This window comes from Rutidosis leptorrhynchoides, chromosome 4, assembly GCF_046630445.1.
Source record: "Rutidosis leptorrhynchoides isolate AG116_Rl617_1_P2 chromosome 4, CSIRO_AGI_Rlap_v1, whole genome shotgun sequence".
Lineage (NCBI taxonomy): Eukaryota > Viridiplantae > Streptophyta > Magnoliopsida > Asterales > Asteraceae > Rutidosis > Rutidosis leptorrhynchoides.
In genome coordinates, this window is record NC_092336.1 from 289,436,301 (window position 1) to 289,453,632 (window position 17,332).

Below are 17,332 nucleotides of genomic sequence, written 5' to 3' on the forward strand. Positions count from 1 at the left end.
TTTAGAAGGAAACGTTTTAAATGGTCTAATCAACTGCCAAAAGTCATCATTTAATGTCTAATAAAGTCAGTAAAAAGAGACGATACAGATATATCTTCATAAGGAAAAGGCATTTTATTATACATTCTCCACAAAATGAAGACATCAAACTGGGGGACTTAATGGGGTATCCTATGATTTACAAGCATAAAAATGTCATTTTTATACGGAAGAAACGTTCGGGACACATAAAAATAGTGTTAAAAGCATTTTTCAATATTTACCCGTTCAACGTGTTCCGTTATGAACAACAAATATATTACATATCAGGCCACCAAGTGTTTTGCGTAAGCCCTGAAGGTAGCTTTCTATGCTTAAGCCCTTAAGTAAGCACGTGAGCAGCACACATGCCACGTTGCTATTTAGCATAAAGTCAGTTACGTAAATCTCACATAAATCAATCAATAGCAGCATAACACGTGTCTCCGAATATCACGGAGCATTCATTCCTATAAATAGGCCACATTGACCATCACTTTACAAGAATTTGGACTTGTGGCAGAACACATTTTCTCTCTCACATAGTATTTTCTCATTTTAGAACATATACACTTGATCGCAGATCGCTAGACGGGTCAACTTAGAGTTTGCTTCCGCAAGATTGATAAAGCAACCCCACGACACTCTGGCCGTGAATCGGGTCTGCAGGGATCTGTCCTGAGGTAAAATATCAATCGACAATCTACCTCATCACACTAAGTAGTTCTAGCTTTGTACTAATACTTGTTAATCGGTAGACGAAAATAGTTATCAACATCGTGCACATTAAATCAACATATCAACATATTTATCATAAAGCTGCAAATAAGACCATTGTCAAAGTTGGAGACTTAGGATCTCTAGCATTTTGTTAGTAGGGTTAACAAAAATTGTTGTTCAAAAAATTAAGTGTAGTAAATAAATAAATAATTTAATTATAATGTATTTATGTTTTTCCTTAATTAAAATAAATACCACGTGACAAAAAGCATATTCTCGGAATTATCATCCTTTAATAAAACTGGCGGCCCGAGTATTTCGTTTTTCGATCTCTCTAAAATCAACCAAATAATTTCACCTCCACAAACCATCTCTGAATCAACAACATCAAGGTACCGAATTATTTTTCTTTCAACTGTTTTTTTTTTTTTTTTTCTATTATATTGCTTGTACTACCCCAATTCTCATCTTCTTTTGACCATAATTTTGTTCTTGAGTTTTGCAGGAAAGATCCGATTTTAGTTTTATTGTTTGTTAAAAACAAAATCTTGAGATGAATTGCTGAATAATTTTGTAATCTTGGGTTTTCCTTTATAAACCTTGTAGAAATCGAACCTTGTTAGTAAAGGATCTAAGATCCGAATAACCCTAATTGCGATTCTTATTTTAATTTATTTGATTTTTTTGGGTGATTAATAGATTGTATCTGTTTATATAAAATTAAAATGTAATTGCTCGAAATACTTGCATTTTACTGCAGCGTTTTTGTTTCTTTGAGGTTGCCGATTGGAAATAGATCTTTGGTAGCATTGATTACTCACAAAGTTGTTAATTTTGACTAATAAAGTCAAAATTGGATGACTTTGCAACAACTAAAGTAACATGTACGCTTTGGGTGGTTGGCTTGACTTTATTATAGTGTCATTAACATGGAGTTAGGATTGTATTTCAATTGGGTTAATGATTTGCTTCATCTTATAATGAGATTTTATAAATTGTTTACAATATATGAATATAATGATGAATTAACTGTGCATGATAACATAAAAATTGCCTATTATAGCTGTATAAATTATAAAATGTGGGCTATGCAACTTTTATGATTTAATGATTGGTGATTTAGACTTGTTCATTTGCTTGCTTACTTGTTCCATCTTATTTGATGTAAACAGAATTGACAACCAGATCTTCATGAATTCAAAAATCAACGTTGCATCAAGCGTTTCCTGTAACTCGGGAAACAAGAACAACTCTACTTACGCTTCTTTTGTTTGCATTTTCTCAAGTTTCTTTAAGAATCCAACTGTTTACTTGAATTTTCTTTTAATTAAAGCCATTGGTAGAACTCTTTCATCAGCTCGAATCTTGGTTTCATTCCACCCGTAGTATACTTTTATAATCAAATAATCAAACAATCACTTTCGGCCCTTCCTTGCTACTTTCCATTATGGTTTCTTCTCAATTAACCGCTTTAATGGAAAACAAAACGTTCAAATCCTCAAAGAATTATTTAAACTTTCATTTGAACAATCCCGATAGCATATTGGATGATGTTGAACTCGACTTTTCGGATACATTTGGACCTCTACCGGTGCATGGAAATTCTGAAATTTCTACCGAGACAATATACGATGACCCTGTGGTCATTCACACCCGTTCACATTCGTTAGTGGGTCCCACACCGCGTGTCAGCCACTTGCTAAATCTTAAAAAGCTTACCATATGTGAGGCCGATGAATCATTGGATCTCATGGAAGATTTTAGTGACGTGATAGACGAAGGAGTTGAGGAATGTTTTGAAAACGGAGAGACGGGTTCGAAGGTTGAGAGTATTGGGCTTGAAGATTTTGAGGTGATGAAAGTTGTGGGCCAAGGAGCATTTGGAAAAGTATATCAAGTGAGAAAAAGGGATACTTTGGATATATATGCAATGAAGGTTGTTAGGAAGGATAAGATTGTGGAGAAAAATCATGCTGAATATATGAAAGCAGAACGTGATATTTTAACAAAGATCGATCATCCCTTTATAGTCCAACTCCGTTACTCTTTTCAGGTAAATTTTCAACAATTTTTTCAACATATCTGCTACACCACCTTTTTACCCTATTTATAAACAATAGATGATTTAAACTATATCTTTAACCTAATGTCTACGCTTATGTTTTCAGACTAAATATAGACTTTACCTTGTTTTGGACTTTGTGAATGGAGGACATCTTTTTTTCCAGTTATATCACCATGGCTTGTTCCGGTAAGTTTTTTTTTTTTTTTTTTTTTTTTTTTTTTTTTTTTTTTTCTTACTGTAAATAATAATGATAAAAAAAAATCGTGTTGGAGATTTAAATTGATTATGGGTAACGCTGTTGATTCTTTCAGAGAGGATTTGGCCCGTATTTACGCTGCAGAGATTGTTTCGGCTGTTTCTCACCTTCATGCAAATGGCATAATGCACAGGGATCTTAAGCCTGAAAATATTCTACTTGATGTTGATGGCCATGTATTTATTACTTACCTTCTCCTTTCTTTTTTAGTCACGGACACACCCTTTTAGTTAGAGGTGGTAATTTGAACCCATTTATTTCAGTGGATCGATATGTGTTCTGTTTAATCTAAACGTCTTGAATAAAAAGTTGGTTTGATAGGAAACCGTTTAAATGGTCCTTGGCTTGATAGACATGCAGTTATAACATGTGTTTTTGTATTGCAGGCTTTGCTTACAGACTTTGGACTAGCAAAAGAATTTGATGAGAACGCGCGATCGAATTCATTATGTGGGACCGTAGAATACATGTCACCTGAAATTATCCTTGGCAAGGGCCACGACAAGGCTGCTGACTGGTGGAGTGTTGGAATCCTCTTGTTTGAGATGCTCACAGGCCAGGTTAACTAGTTATCATCATAATTGTTAATCATATTATTGTGTATTGTAATTAATATTAATATTAATAAAAATATAAAAATAATGAAATAATAATATTTAATTGAATACTGTGTAGAGGTGGCAACTTCAACCTATTTATGTTTGGTAGGACGATTATGATTATGTTGACTCTAATGGTTGAAAAACATGTTTAAGTCGAATGGGCCAAACCGGTCGCACGTGTCTTAAGTGTTTTTTGTGTGTGTGTGTGTGTGTGTGTGTGTGTGTGTGTGTGTGTGTAACCTCATAATCATTAAACTTGACAAATAACGTTATTATCATTATTGAAATTGAAATGATGATATAATGGTTTTAATTTTATCTGAAACGCCAATGTTACTGAAGCTAATAATGCCCCTAGTTGACACTCATAAGTCAAATGTGGATTATTTCCGGAGGATGTGTCAAAAGTTGCCATATGTATGCCAATCTATACTATATAGATTTGTCATTTATGTTCTTTTTAACTGAAATATTTTTGTGAATGTCAATTGTGCTCTTATAACGTAGTATCATTATTAATAATCGGTGTTTCATCACGTGAAACAGCCACCATTTCATGGAGGGAACCGAGAGAAAATACAGAAAAAGATAGTAAAGGATAAATTGAAGATGCCTGCATTCTTGACTAGCGAAGCACACTGTCTGCTTAAAGGGGTTAGCCTTTTACTGTTTTTTCTATTGCTAATCATCGATCATTAATGAACTTTTACCATCTTATTGCATGCTTATTTTTATTTTCATAGGCTAATTGCATAAAGTAGTAATTGACTTGTTTAGATTTATGTTTACGGTACACCAGCTTTCTTAAGAGTAGAAATAACCGTTTTAAATACTTTGAATCAACTTTCAAAGGTTTTGTTTTAAGGAATGGTTGTAAAAATTACGCCGACTAGTTGGGATTTGAAGTAGCCCATCCCGAATAGGCCAAGTCTGTTAAAAGTCGCTGGTGAACGGGTCAAACACCGGATTTATTTGGTCAAAATTGGTTTAAGATAGTCAAAGTCAATGTTGATCACCATCCGACTAGTCCCTACAAGATCCCGTCCCGAATACTTACTTTTACACTCTTGATTTAAGGTAACCAGAATGGCCAAAATATTGATGTGTTGGTAACTTTTGACTGTTAATATATTTTGGTTGGGCTGATGATCCGTACACAACTAAATTTTAGTCGTACACAACCAAACATGCTTAATAGTGCTGTACAGTACAATATCATAAAGCATCACACTCCGGTTGGTATGGTGCTAATGTGCTGACATGGCGCCTTCTACTGTAAAAATGATGGTTATATGGAAGAGAAATTTGACCAAATTCTCTACCTTTTAGTGCAATTTGCCTCTTATTGTTATTATTACCATTTAAATCAATATATGTACACTTAGATATTCAAGATCAGATGGCTTATTAGTTTCACACTTGTTATTTATAGTTGCTGCAAAAGGATCCAAACAAGAGGCTTGGCAACGGGTTAATGGGAAGTGATGATATAAAGCATCACAAGTGGTTCAAACCAATCAACTGGAAGAAACTTGACGCACGACAAATTCAACCGAGTTTTATTCCGGAAGTTTCCGGAAACCAATGCATTGCCAACTTTGATAAACGCTGGACTGATATGTCACTACTTGACTCTCCCGCATCCAGCCCAAGTGGGTCCACTAACCTCTTTCAAGGCTTCACTTATGTCAAGCCGGCAGCCTCGTTTCTTCAGAGAAACAGCCCAGTCTGCTAATCTGAAGTTTTGATACGAGCAAGTACTCTTGCTAGTTTCTTATTATATTGTTTGTTTTGTGTGCGAAACTATTATGGATGGTATGTAATACTTGCCCTGCATTTTGGATTTTTTTTTCCGTTTGTGAAACTGGGATTTTAGTTCATTGGCATGCTGTTAGTCTTGTTATGGTTAATAACCAATTACTTCGGTAAGTACTTTTGTCTACTGTGTTCTATGCCTGTAATTATTTGTTAAATGCATCATTGGATGAAATACATTTCATGCTGATATTTGCTAACAATGCAATCAAGTGATAATTCGTCTGAAACTGAAAGTTAATATGCAGTTTTCCAGCAGAATTCACTAAAGTCTATTAAGAAAAGAAATTTAACATACTGTTGTGCACTTAAAAACAGGGGTGTTCATTTTTGTTTTCAAAACCGAATCGGATAAAAACCAAAGAAAAATCAAACTGAATTTGAAATCGGTGTTCGGTTCGGTTTCAAAATTAGTTCGGTTTTCGGTTTTACTTTTCAGAATTCGGTTTAAAAGAAAACCAGATCCAACCAATAATATATTATATTATATATTATTAATTTATTTTGACGAAAAATCAATATTAAAAAGTCGAATTTAAAATCGATATGTTATGATTATTTTAGGTAAATTATGATCGGTTTTTGATCCGATTTAGGTTTTGAAATTGAATTTGGTTTCGGTTTTGTGAAGAAGAAAAAAAAAAACAAAACCGAATAAATAGAGGAAATCGAAATTGAACCGCTGAACACCCCTACTTACTTACTTGCAAGCAAATCGTATGCAAAATGAGCATGCTTTGTATTCAATATTGATTAGCGTTTTCTTACAGATTTCGCTCTGATTTATATAACATTTAGTAGTAACAAGTAATTACAAGTTTAAAGCTCGTCGTGGTAGTTCAACTCGTCAATGTGATGCTTCTTTTTGCAACCCCAGTGACATTTCCATTTGCATAACGAGTTAAAAAGCGAGAGCCTTGTTGAGTGTCGAGATATGATATCTGAAGTCGAAGGAGACTTTGATAAAATAAGTGCGTACCCATCGTCCATATATTCCGTTCCGTCAGGAAACAGCTGCCACACGAGACTCCCACCTCCACTTCCTCCTTTTCTCGCTGAATCCAGTAAGGTATTGTACACTGTGCTCATCAAGTTGTTCCTAAATGATGTGTTGTAACCGGGGTCTTTTGTTGATAAACCAAATTCGCTGAAAATCACTGGCATTTTTAAGTATCTTTCGGCGTCATCGATGTGTGATTGCATCCATGATTTAGTGAAGGCGATGTAAGCATCGGCTTCTGATTGTGAAATCCTTCGTGCGAACATTACAAGATTGTATAAGTATAAATACAAATAAAGATTTTCCCAACGATATCCCTAAGCCCTTAATGCTGTCGTTAACATGCTAACCACTGCCAATTAAAAAATATTGGATAACCGCTATGTACAATAATTCAATACATGTTAACGACAACCCTAAGGACTGTTGTTAGCAAAATCAATAAAATTTGTAGTTGTTATTTTTGGAAAGTTGAAGATGTAATTAACTTACCAAGCATCAGCGTACACATGAACTGAAGCAAAATCGACACCAAGAACTTGATGGTTTCTGATGAAATCAGTTCCCTCATGTTGAGCGTAATCGTTTGGATTGTACTTAACCTTGTTAGGTGTCGAAGGACCGTAATATCCTTCAACACCAATCTCTACTAAATGCTTCGGATCTATTGTTTTCACGCACACCGCCATTTCTTCTATCCATTCCTGAAGATTACACATACTCTAATTTACTTGGTTCATATCACTTAAAAATGTTCTGGTTTTATGTAACAAAATATACCTGCAGTTTATTCCCTGAAGGATCTGATGGACACCTCGCCTCGTTAATCAGTTCCCAAGCGAAAATGGTTGGATCATCCTTGTATATTACGTTGGTGATCGTATTCACTCTATTTAGCAGAGTCTACACATTCAAGAAACTATTAGTACAAATTTATTAACATTGTTCAGAATGTAATTGGGATTTTGCTAACGACAGTCTAAGGAGGGTTGTCGTTAAAGCGTTTTAAACAGTTGTACATTCATGTTACCACCACCACTAATTTAACAAGTAACCGCTATGTACAACTGTTTAAAGCGCGTGTCGTTAGTAAAATCAAATTAATTAATGATGCAAGATGTTAGAAACTTGCCTTGACATGGGACTTATAGTAGCTTTTAAGAGTAGGGTGAGAGAAGAAATCGTCATCATCGGTCACATTTAAGCCAGCTTCTTTGCCCCATTTGACATATTGTGGTTTACCACCATAAGCATCCCAATTGTTAGTTAATGACAATATAAGCCTAATCTTGAATCTCTTTGCTTCACTCACCACAAAATCTAAAGCCTGCATATATTAACCCTTTTCTATCAGTAACTAAAAATAAGAAACCAAACATGAATATATCACAAAACATGGTTCTAACTATTTCAAGAATATAAAGTAAGAACCTTGAAAACATTTTCATCATAAACAGCTGGTTTTTTCTGAAGGGCATGCCATTGACCGTCGTTAAAAGCCCATGTTCGACACACTGTTAATCCCACACTCGAAGCTTGTTTAAATAACTCAGTAACTTTCCCTCGTGTAGATTCATCTACAGCAAATACCATCAACCAGTAAGTATTGAATCCGTTTACATAAAACGGTTGATCATTAACCACAAACTGGTTTCCGTTTTTCTGCACCATTGTCCATGATTCATCTTCCATATCATCAATCCTGCAAAACCCGTGAACGGTCAAATAAAGAAACTTTAATATAACATTTTAGTAAAGATAAATTTATAAGCTCTATTAAAGACGGTACCTATCTTCATTAGGATCAAGTAACAAACTGTTGGTGTTGTGATTGTAGATTAAAATGATGACCAAAAAGAAGATTGTTCTATGGATGATTTCCATTGTTGTGTATTTGGTTACATTTTCAGTTTGTTTTGAACAAATATTTATATGAAATTCAGACAAAAAGTTGGTTTTTGTTATAATCAGAATTATTGTATAATTGCTGTGACACTCAAGTGAAGTATTGTGGAGGAAACCATTCTGCTACCTTCAAAGCTAAGTTGGAGTGATTGCTTTGGTACTTCTTCCTCCCTCTCTGTTTTTTTATTTATTTATTATATTATTTTTGTCTCTCTCATACATACAAACTTTCACTTCTGGTTTCTATTTTATTATTTGTACTAAAATTTGTTAAAATGATCAACGAAAGCTACCTTTTTACTGTTTTTGAAGAAAAATAATGATGCTATGAACATGACCTAATAACAATAGCAATTAATATATAAAGTTCATTAAGCATTTAAGCCTTTTTCAAGCCCATATATACCATAACTTCAACAGCCCAATGCTTTAAAGCTCTATGAGTTGTATTATTATGTTTAAACATTAAAATATTTCAGGAGAAATTTGACTATTCAAGGGATTAACCCCCTTGTCTTAAGTGGAAGTGTTGTGTTATTTCCTAACAAAAGGAATGTATAACCTTTAACACAATACATAGAACGAAAACTAAAACTTAACTTAATTATGCAAGTAATACAAAAGACGCATGCTAATGTTTGCAACATAAGAAATCAAGAATGAGCAATATGCATGTTACCTTAGGATGGCTTTATCAAACAAGTTCATTGAAATTGCAGATATTTTGCTTTCCTTTTCTTTCTTTCGATCTAGTGAAAACGCTTATTGAAACCCTCGTGAATTATGATTATGTGATACATGTATATTTATAGATATAAACTTGTGCAACATGCATTAGATTTTGTACCATATCATCATCTTGACTTGATATACAGCAGAAGACAAAATCATTTTGGACATGGGTTGAGCATAATCGGGTAAGTATAGGTAGTTATCTATTTATAAAAATTTATGAAAAGGATATAATTATAATTTATAATACGAGTATAAAGTTTAGGAAAAATAGTCAGATGATGGAAGTAGTAGCGGTTCAGCTAGTCATTATAACATTTAACGAGCTGGCTATACTAATGGGCCGGGCTATACTAAACTAACATATCCGTGATATATATTCTGGTGATGTTAACAGGCCAGGCTATACTAAACTAACCTACTCTTATTTGACATTTAAAATTCAAATGTAGATTCTTAGTACGGTGACAAAGCCCAGAAGTTAGTGCAGTATGCCAATCTATATTGATTTATGTTTTCTGAAGCAAAATCTCCCTTAGTAAAAGTCAGTTTCGCTCTGATCAGGTCTTATAATTCCTAAATTTATTACATTGATGACTCTATTTTGTAACCTGTTGTACATTATTTAGTCTTGAGCAGGCACCATTTCATTTAGTGCACTTGACCATTTCACTTTTTCTGATCACTAGTCATAATGAACTTAACGTGCAGCGTTAATCAACTCCGCCAGTTTTCATTTTTCGGTAACCAGCTTTCTGAAGATCAGAAAAAAGTAACTAAATTTGATTTTTTGTGGTTTATCTTTTAGGACAACTAGTTTTATTACTTGATTGCAAAATCATCCACAAAGAGAGAATAATTTTTAATATTCAACACTGATATTCCTTTACATATATCTCTCTGAATATAACGTGTTACATGAAGAGGGAATACAAGTCTAAAGCTCGTCCTTGTAGTTTAAAACATCAACTCCATGCTTCTTTTTACAACCCCAACGGCATGTCCATTTACATAGCGAGTTTAATAACGAGAGCCTTGTGTTTTGTCGATAAATAACATTCGCCGTTGAAGCAGACTTTGTTAAATAAACTCCGTACCCATCATCCATATATTCCATTCCCTCGGGAAAAAGCTGCCATACAAGACTCCCACCTCCACTGCCACCTTTTTTAGCCGAATGAAATATAATGTTGTACACTAAGCTCATCAAGTTGTTCCTTAGTGATGTGTTGTACCCCGTATATTTTGTAGATACACCAAATTCGCCAATAATCACCGGCATTTTCAAGTACTTTTCAGCATCGTGGATATGATTTTTCATCCATGATTTTATGAAAGTGATACGGGCGTTTGGTATTGGTCGTTCAATCCTACATGAGATCCTCAAATGTTAAAGTGTACGTTAATATGTGTAGTTACTCCTTCCGTCCCAAAATAAATGTCCCACTTTTGACTTTTGAAAGTCTTTGTTTTTCATCTTTGACTTTAAATATTTTTATTTATGTTATATAATCTTTGATGAAATTTATATGAAACGACTGGGTTTGAAACGTGTTTTTATTGGTATAATATTCATCGAGTATCATACAACATGAATAGGGATATTTAAAGTCAAAGTTAAAAAAGAAAGACTTTGAACAGTCAAAATGTTATTTTGGTACGGAGTGAGTTTTTGGTAAGTTGAGGCTATTTTCAAACTTACCAAGAGTCGGCATACATATGAACTGAAGCAAAATCAACACCAAGAACTTGATGGTTTCTGATGAAATCGGTTCCCTCTTGTTTAGAATAATTGTAGGGATTGTGTTTAACCTTGTTAGGTGTTGAAGGACCATAAAATCCTTCAAGACCAATATCTACTAGATGCTTACGATCAATAGTTTTCACGTAAAATGCCATTTCCTCAATCCATTCCTATATGATTTACGTACTTAATTCAGACCACTTAGCGAAAATTTTGTTTTTTTCTTATTAGTTTAAACGTACCTGCAGTTTATCTCCTGAAGGATCTGATTGACATCTCGGCTCATTCATCAGTTCCCAAGCGAAAATAGTTGGATCATCCTTGTAAGTTATGTTGGTTATCGTATTCACTCTATTTAACACCGTCTAAACACCCAAGAAACCATTTGTAAATATTTTGTTAGCATTTTCGTAACACCCTTATATAACAGAAAATAGTTACATTACAGATTTAGAAGTTAGCATACTCATTTACAAAATACAACTTTAAACGGAGAGTTTATAGATCAGATCCTACGAGTGGCCCGTGAAAAGGTCTAGATCAGATGTTATGACATGATCTGAATATTTTTGGTTTTATCTTTTTTTTTTGTTTATTAATACTGTAATATTTATGCATTTTGCAATACTTTGCACAAGTGAATGGCTAAAACTTTAGAAACTTGCCTTGACATAAGACTGATAGTAGCCTCTAAGAGTTGGATGAGAGAAAAAATCGTCATCGTGTGTCAAATTTAAGCCAGCTTCTTTGCCCCATTTGACGTACTGCGCTTTACCACCATAGTCAACCCAATTGTTGACCAATGTCAAAATAAGTCTAATCTTGAATCTTTTTGCTTCACTCACCACAAAATCGAAAGCCTACAACTTTTCACCTATTAGACAAAAACATGAACATATCATAAATTATAGATATAAATGTGGGATATAAAAAACCTTGAAAACATTTTCATCATAAACGGAAGGTTTTATCTGCAAAGCATGTTCCTGATCACCGTCGTTAAAACCCCATGTTCGACACACTGTTAATCCTACACTCGATGCTTGATTAAATAACTCGGTAACTTTTTCTCTTGTAGACTCATCTACAGCAAATGTCATTAACCAGTAACTGTTGAATCCGTTTACATAAAACGGTTGACCGTTTAAAACAAACTGATTCCCATTTTTCTGTACCATTGTCCATTGTTCATTTTCCATCTCATCAATACTGCAACACCTATAAATGGTCAAATCATATAAACTATAACAATATTATAATATAATACAAAATTTGAAGCTTTTTAAGGATGGTACCTATCTTCATCAAGACCAAGTACACAACAGTTGGTGTTGTGATTGTAGATTATAAGTGTCACCAATATGAATATTGTGTTATGAATGATAGTCATTTGATATTTGGTTACATTATGAAATAGTGTTCAACAAGTATATATATATAAGGGGAGTTGCAACAGGAAAACATTTTTTGAGCAAAACAGCAAAGCGACTATTTTTACTCATAGTATTTATATATCGGTTGATGAATTAAGCAAAACACTGAAATATGCTGAACTGACAGAGTTACCTTATTGAGCTACCATTTATTTATTGTATGTATAACTATAAAAGACATTGGTTATACATCTTTATCTCTCACTTAGTAAAAAAAAAAATACTAATACCATAATTGATATGTATACTGGTTGTAGTAAAAGTTATTAGGTATCCAATATGAGCTGAGCTGTATGGAATATTGGAAACCAATTGGGTACCCTGAAGTAAAGATAATTGCATTGAAGTAGAAACAATAACATAAATGATATATGACAATAATAACAATAACATAACAATAGTAATAACAAGAGAATAACAATTTCTTGCTATTGTAGTGAATTCCTTGAATCATTAATGTGTAAGATCTTGATGCACGCGCATCATATTCAAAATACTGTTCAGCATTAATTCATAAGATCTTGATGCATGCATTTCGTACTTGAAAACGCATGATCCTCTTTGTTAATTCGTAGGATCTTCATCCAGACTGTTTTTGCTCCTCCTTGAATCAGTGAAAACAAAAGTATAAATGGAGCAACTATGCTGTGATACAATGAGAAAGCAAAATGAACTAACACGCTAATTTCAGGGAAATTTTAAAAAAAGTTAACAGAATGACCAAAATTTCTGAATAATGTAACCAATTTAGTGTTTGGCTTATAAAAATAATTGGAAGTTCAACTATATCACCAAAAAGGTAACAAAACAATATGTTCTTACACTTGTTTGAAGTGAAATGCATGTACCCTAAACAATGAAACACAATGCATTTAAGCTTTACATAAGAATACAATACTCACATTCTCACATTCTAAAGTACAAGCATTCTGTACTCGATCGATCGATAACAATGAACAACAAACAACCCTGGAGTAAATTTTAGTTACTTTTGACTGGCGGCAATGGTGGTTATCTTGTTCTCGAGTTCTACCTTGTTGGCTCCCACAAGTTTATCAAATTGCTGCCCATCTCTAAGGAAGAAGAATGTTGGTGTAGCTTTTACCTCCCATTGTGTGCTAAACTCCTGTATCAATTTCATTTCATCACATGTAACATCTAAACTTAAACTTAGGTTCGTAACAGAAATTCCTACATCAATACACGTTAACTGAAGGGGGATAACATACTTTCTGAACCTTTAAATTTTAATTATGAATTTGTTGGCTATTTACTGGCTTGATGTTGTCACATCAGTAAGTTAAAACATGATAAAGGACGTAACATACCGTTAATGCATCTACGTCTATCGTTAGAAACATGAGAGAAGGATGCTTCTCGGAAAGCTCAATGTAGTAAGGTGCAACTGATTTGCAAGGACCACACCAAGATGCACTGAAGTTGGCTATCACCTATTAATCGTGCAATATAAACAAAAATATAATAAAAAAATAAGAGATAAAAAATTTGATGCTCATTAATAATGCTCACTATTTCAATTCTCTTCTCATGATAATAAGAATAGTTCACCTTCAACACCCTTAACAGTATTTCTAAAGATTCTCCTAACAATAATTGTATCCAATATAATAAACTACAATTCAAGATAAGCAAAAAAAAAAAAAAAAAAAAAAATGACAGAAAATAAGAGATCACGAAGTTGCCCGTCCTGTTTCACCCAAAAACGCCTAAAATTTTGAGTCAAAGTCGGACTAAGTCGATCAATAGAATGCAGAAGGTTTTCCCTGTTCGGGCTACCCGGGAGGGCGAGTAATCCGACCCCATACTTTGATGTAGGCAGCCCAGCAGTATCACTTCCTGGCTGTTTTCAATGTCAAAGTTAATCAAAATTTTGATAATTTTTTAAAATTAGATTTTGTGGCCTATATCTATGTCTGAATATATATATATATATATATATATATATATATATATATATATATATATATATATATATATATATATATATATATATATATATATATTCTATGTGTGTGTGTGTATTATATAATCTATTTATTACTAAAGGTCCTGACTGACTTGTTCCTGGCTTTTACAACCTTGGTTGTTGCTTACAAATGATGCTCATTATATTTCTCTTTACATGATAATAAAAATAGTTCAACTACAACCACCTAACCATAACTAAATAGATTGTCCGGACAATAATGGTATCTTCATTTGAACTACATAAGTTCAATTGTAATAAATTTCCGAGCCTCCTTATTTATCAGATACGAAGAAATCCAAATAAAAATCCATAAAAATATTCATACGAGGGAGACAATATTGTTTAATGACTTACTATTTTGCCTTGCGTTTTTGCTTCTGACAGCTTTCGGTCCCAAGCATCCATGGTAGTGATAAGTGTCACATTACCTCCCGCAAAATGAGGTTGATTCTCAGACTCATCTTCTTCAGGTGGACTCTACATATATTTATACCACCAAACTCATGATTTATTCAAAAACACAAGATATATAAGTTTTACATTTATAACCAACAACCAATAAACGGACGGGTTCGACCTTCAAGACTAAGAAGAAGAAAAAAAACAGGTAGATAAGAAGCAGAACCACTTCTACCTTATCTCACACCATATAAAAGGGACACAAGAGAAATGGGAATGGTCAAAAACAATTACAATTATGGGATCTTTTAATTAACTAAAATAAATGGAATTTTATTAGAGTGGAATTACAAACACCATTTGACCAGTTACGCAAAGTCTCAATTTGTCGCAGTATTTGTAAAATAAAGATTTTAAACTCATGAAAAGAAAGAATTTTGTAAATAATTGCAAGAGAATTAAAGACTTGATTGATCCCCTGATGTAAAGAGGTTTATCCGTAAGAATAGTTGGTATTTCTCATGTACATATGTCTCTTATACGGTGTGATGATCTTCGCAAATCACTTTAACAGAAAAAGTTATGATACAGATAATCAAATGAGATTTACTTTTTAAAACTTGTAGATCCAGATTTAACATCACTTTCAAACAATTTTTCTTGATTAACTCAATTCCCGTATACTTGACATAACATATTCAGATGAGACGTAATCAAATAGGCTTCTATTAAATAAATTACGAAGAAATACATATATTAAATACATAGAGCTAAGAATCCTACCCTCCATCACATACCCTGTACCACCATAATACCACATTTAATTTTCTATAAACCATCTACTAAATATCATCTATCGCATTAATCTTTGTGATCAAATAGTATATGTTCACGGTAATTAATCTTAATTGATAGTGTCAATAGACTCGTGAATCATCAACTAGCCTCCTACCCTTCAAAACAACCACATCCTCACTTTAAGCATTTTCATTTATCAAAGCAACTAGTACAAAATATATCCAAATTGATCAGAGTATACAAGATACCTCAGATTATTATAGGAACAAAATATGCATACAAGTGTAAACAGATGTAAACAAACTATATACAAGTTTACAGGAAAACTCACCGAGGAGAAGCAAAGTCCCATTTATATTATTACAAAAGTAACCGCACTCAATTTACCCTGAAAAACACAATTTATTTAGGCAGTGTACAACATTCAACATACAGATTACATGTAATACATACAATAATACATGGATTATTAGATGTGATGTTGATAGCACCAAAGTTATGTGTAACACTGGCTAAAACTAAAACGAAATCTATATGTTTAGCCCTTAAACTTTAATTATCGTACATAATCAGGCCCTCATTTATACACAGTACACAATCTCTACAGCAGGTATCCATTACAGAAATTCAGAGGAAAATGTTAATACCAAATAAAGAAAAAGAAAACACTTTAAACCTCAATAAATCTCACAGCATACACAGAAATTAACGTCTATAAGCTAACCAAAGCCCTAATTTACTTAAAATAGCTCAAATTGAGTCAAAGATACCAATTATTCGGGATATAAAAAACGTGTGCATAAGAAGCGAAATTAAACCTAGAATTTGCAATAAAACAAGTATAGCTAATAAAATTGGATCAAGGGGAAGAGATAACCTGATAAATTGAGGGTTTCAGACGGATTAATTTGAATGGATTGCACCGGCAAAATCACAGACGTAACCCTAATTAGGGTATATATATATATTTAATCGCGAGAGGTAGAAAAGCAACCACTTTTTAAATTTTAGTAGGAAATTGATATCCCACCTTTTCTTTCTTTTCTTATAATAAAATATTTTTTTAGTAAATAGTACGTATTACCCATGTAAATTTTATTTTATTATTATAATTATAAATATAAAATATAAAATATAAATATAAATATAAATATAAATAAATTTTATCAATTAATGATAATAATAAAAGAATTAATTTTATCTTGAAGTCACCAAATAACAAAAAAAACATGATATCGACCAAACCCAAACACAACGATTAGGATATATTCTATGCAATTTTCAACTCGACATCAATTTCAACCGAACTATAGCATAATAAATATCTTGAAATAACCTACCAATCTATCAATGTTTTCCTTTAAACATACAGTTATACTAGTTTTGGCAAATAAAATCCACCGTTGGTGAAAACATACTCTTAGCCACCATAATATGAACTCACTCTTAGCCACCATAAACTGAGCATTGTTACTAGTTGCCCATAGAGAAATAAACTCCACAAAAGATTTTCAATCATTGCTCGTACAAAAAAACAAAAAAAAAACCTACTTTGACTTATCACAAATTTTCCCAGAGTAGAGAAGCAACAATCAAAGAACAAGTAAAGATGAGAATTTCGGCATCATTGACACAAAGAACACAACAACACTGGTATAAATGATTTTTGGTCCCAAGTTATTAAAGCGGTACATGGTGTGGATATGGGTATTCAACCGCAAGAATTAAAGACACTAAGTCTTTGAACCGAGATAGTTAATTCGTTTAAATGTGTAGGGGATAGAAATATTATCACTTGCAATTCTTTACAAAGACGGATCGGTAATGGGTACGACACATTGTTTTGGAAAGATCT

The 17,332-nt window shown here is 33.1% G+C and overlaps 4 protein-coding genes across 4 annotated transcripts; 1 reads left to right on the forward strand and 3 right to left on the reverse strand.

Moving 5' to 3' along the window:
• Positions 1-1,076: 1,076 nt before the first annotated feature.
• On the forward strand, positions 1,077-5,583 carry LOC139843593 (serine/threonine-protein kinase AtPK2/AtPK19-like). The gene is made up of 7 exons (XM_071833705.1): positions 1,077-1,130; positions 1,911-2,791; positions 2,907-2,989; positions 3,115-3,235; positions 3,446-3,619; positions 4,208-4,315; positions 5,094-5,583. Exons 2-7 carry the CDS (start codon positions 2,186-2,188, stop codon positions 5,394-5,396), a joined length of 1,395 nt encoding a protein of 464 aa, XP_071689806.1. The 5' UTR covers positions 1,077-1,130; positions 1,911-2,185; the 3' UTR covers positions 5,397-5,583.
• Positions 5,584-6,279: 696 nt separating this feature from the next.
• Positions 6,280-8,357, reverse strand: LOC139844350 (mannan endo-1,4-beta-mannosidase 6-like). The gene is made up of 6 exons (XM_071834571.1): positions 8,266-8,357; positions 7,908-8,178; positions 7,609-7,803; positions 7,257-7,379; positions 6,969-7,180; positions 6,280-6,728 (listed from the first exon to the last, which is right to left on the reverse strand). The coding sequence occupies exons 2-6, from the start codon at positions 8,166-8,168 to the stop codon at positions 6,296-6,298; spliced, it is 1,224 nt and encodes a 407-aa protein (XP_071690672.1). The 5' UTR covers positions 8,169-8,178; positions 8,266-8,357; the 3' UTR covers positions 6,280-6,295.
• Positions 8,358-10,050: 1,693 nt separating this feature from the next.
• LOC139844677 (mannan endo-1,4-beta-mannosidase 6-like) lies at positions 10,051-12,035 on the reverse strand. The gene is made up of 5 exons (XM_071834902.1): positions 11,793-12,035; positions 11,523-11,717; positions 11,100-11,222; positions 10,816-11,027; positions 10,051-10,483 (listed from the first exon to the last, which is right to left on the reverse strand). Exons 1-5 carry the CDS (start codon positions 12,033-12,035, stop codon positions 10,051-10,053), a joined length of 1,206 nt encoding a protein of 401 aa, XP_071691003.1.
• Positions 12,036-13,078: 1,043 nt separating this feature from the next.
• LOC139843595 (thioredoxin H-type-like) lies at positions 13,079-16,486 on the reverse strand. Its single transcript, XM_071833707.1, has 5 exons — positions 16,355-16,486; positions 15,809-15,865; positions 14,635-14,757; positions 13,619-13,741; positions 13,079-13,416 (listed from the first exon to the last, which is right to left on the reverse strand). Exons 2-5 carry the CDS (start codon positions 15,827-15,829, stop codon positions 13,276-13,278), a joined length of 408 nt encoding a protein of 135 aa, XP_071689808.1. The 5' UTR covers positions 15,830-15,865; positions 16,355-16,486; the 3' UTR covers positions 13,079-13,275.
• Positions 16,487-17,332: the final 846 nt, after the last annotated feature.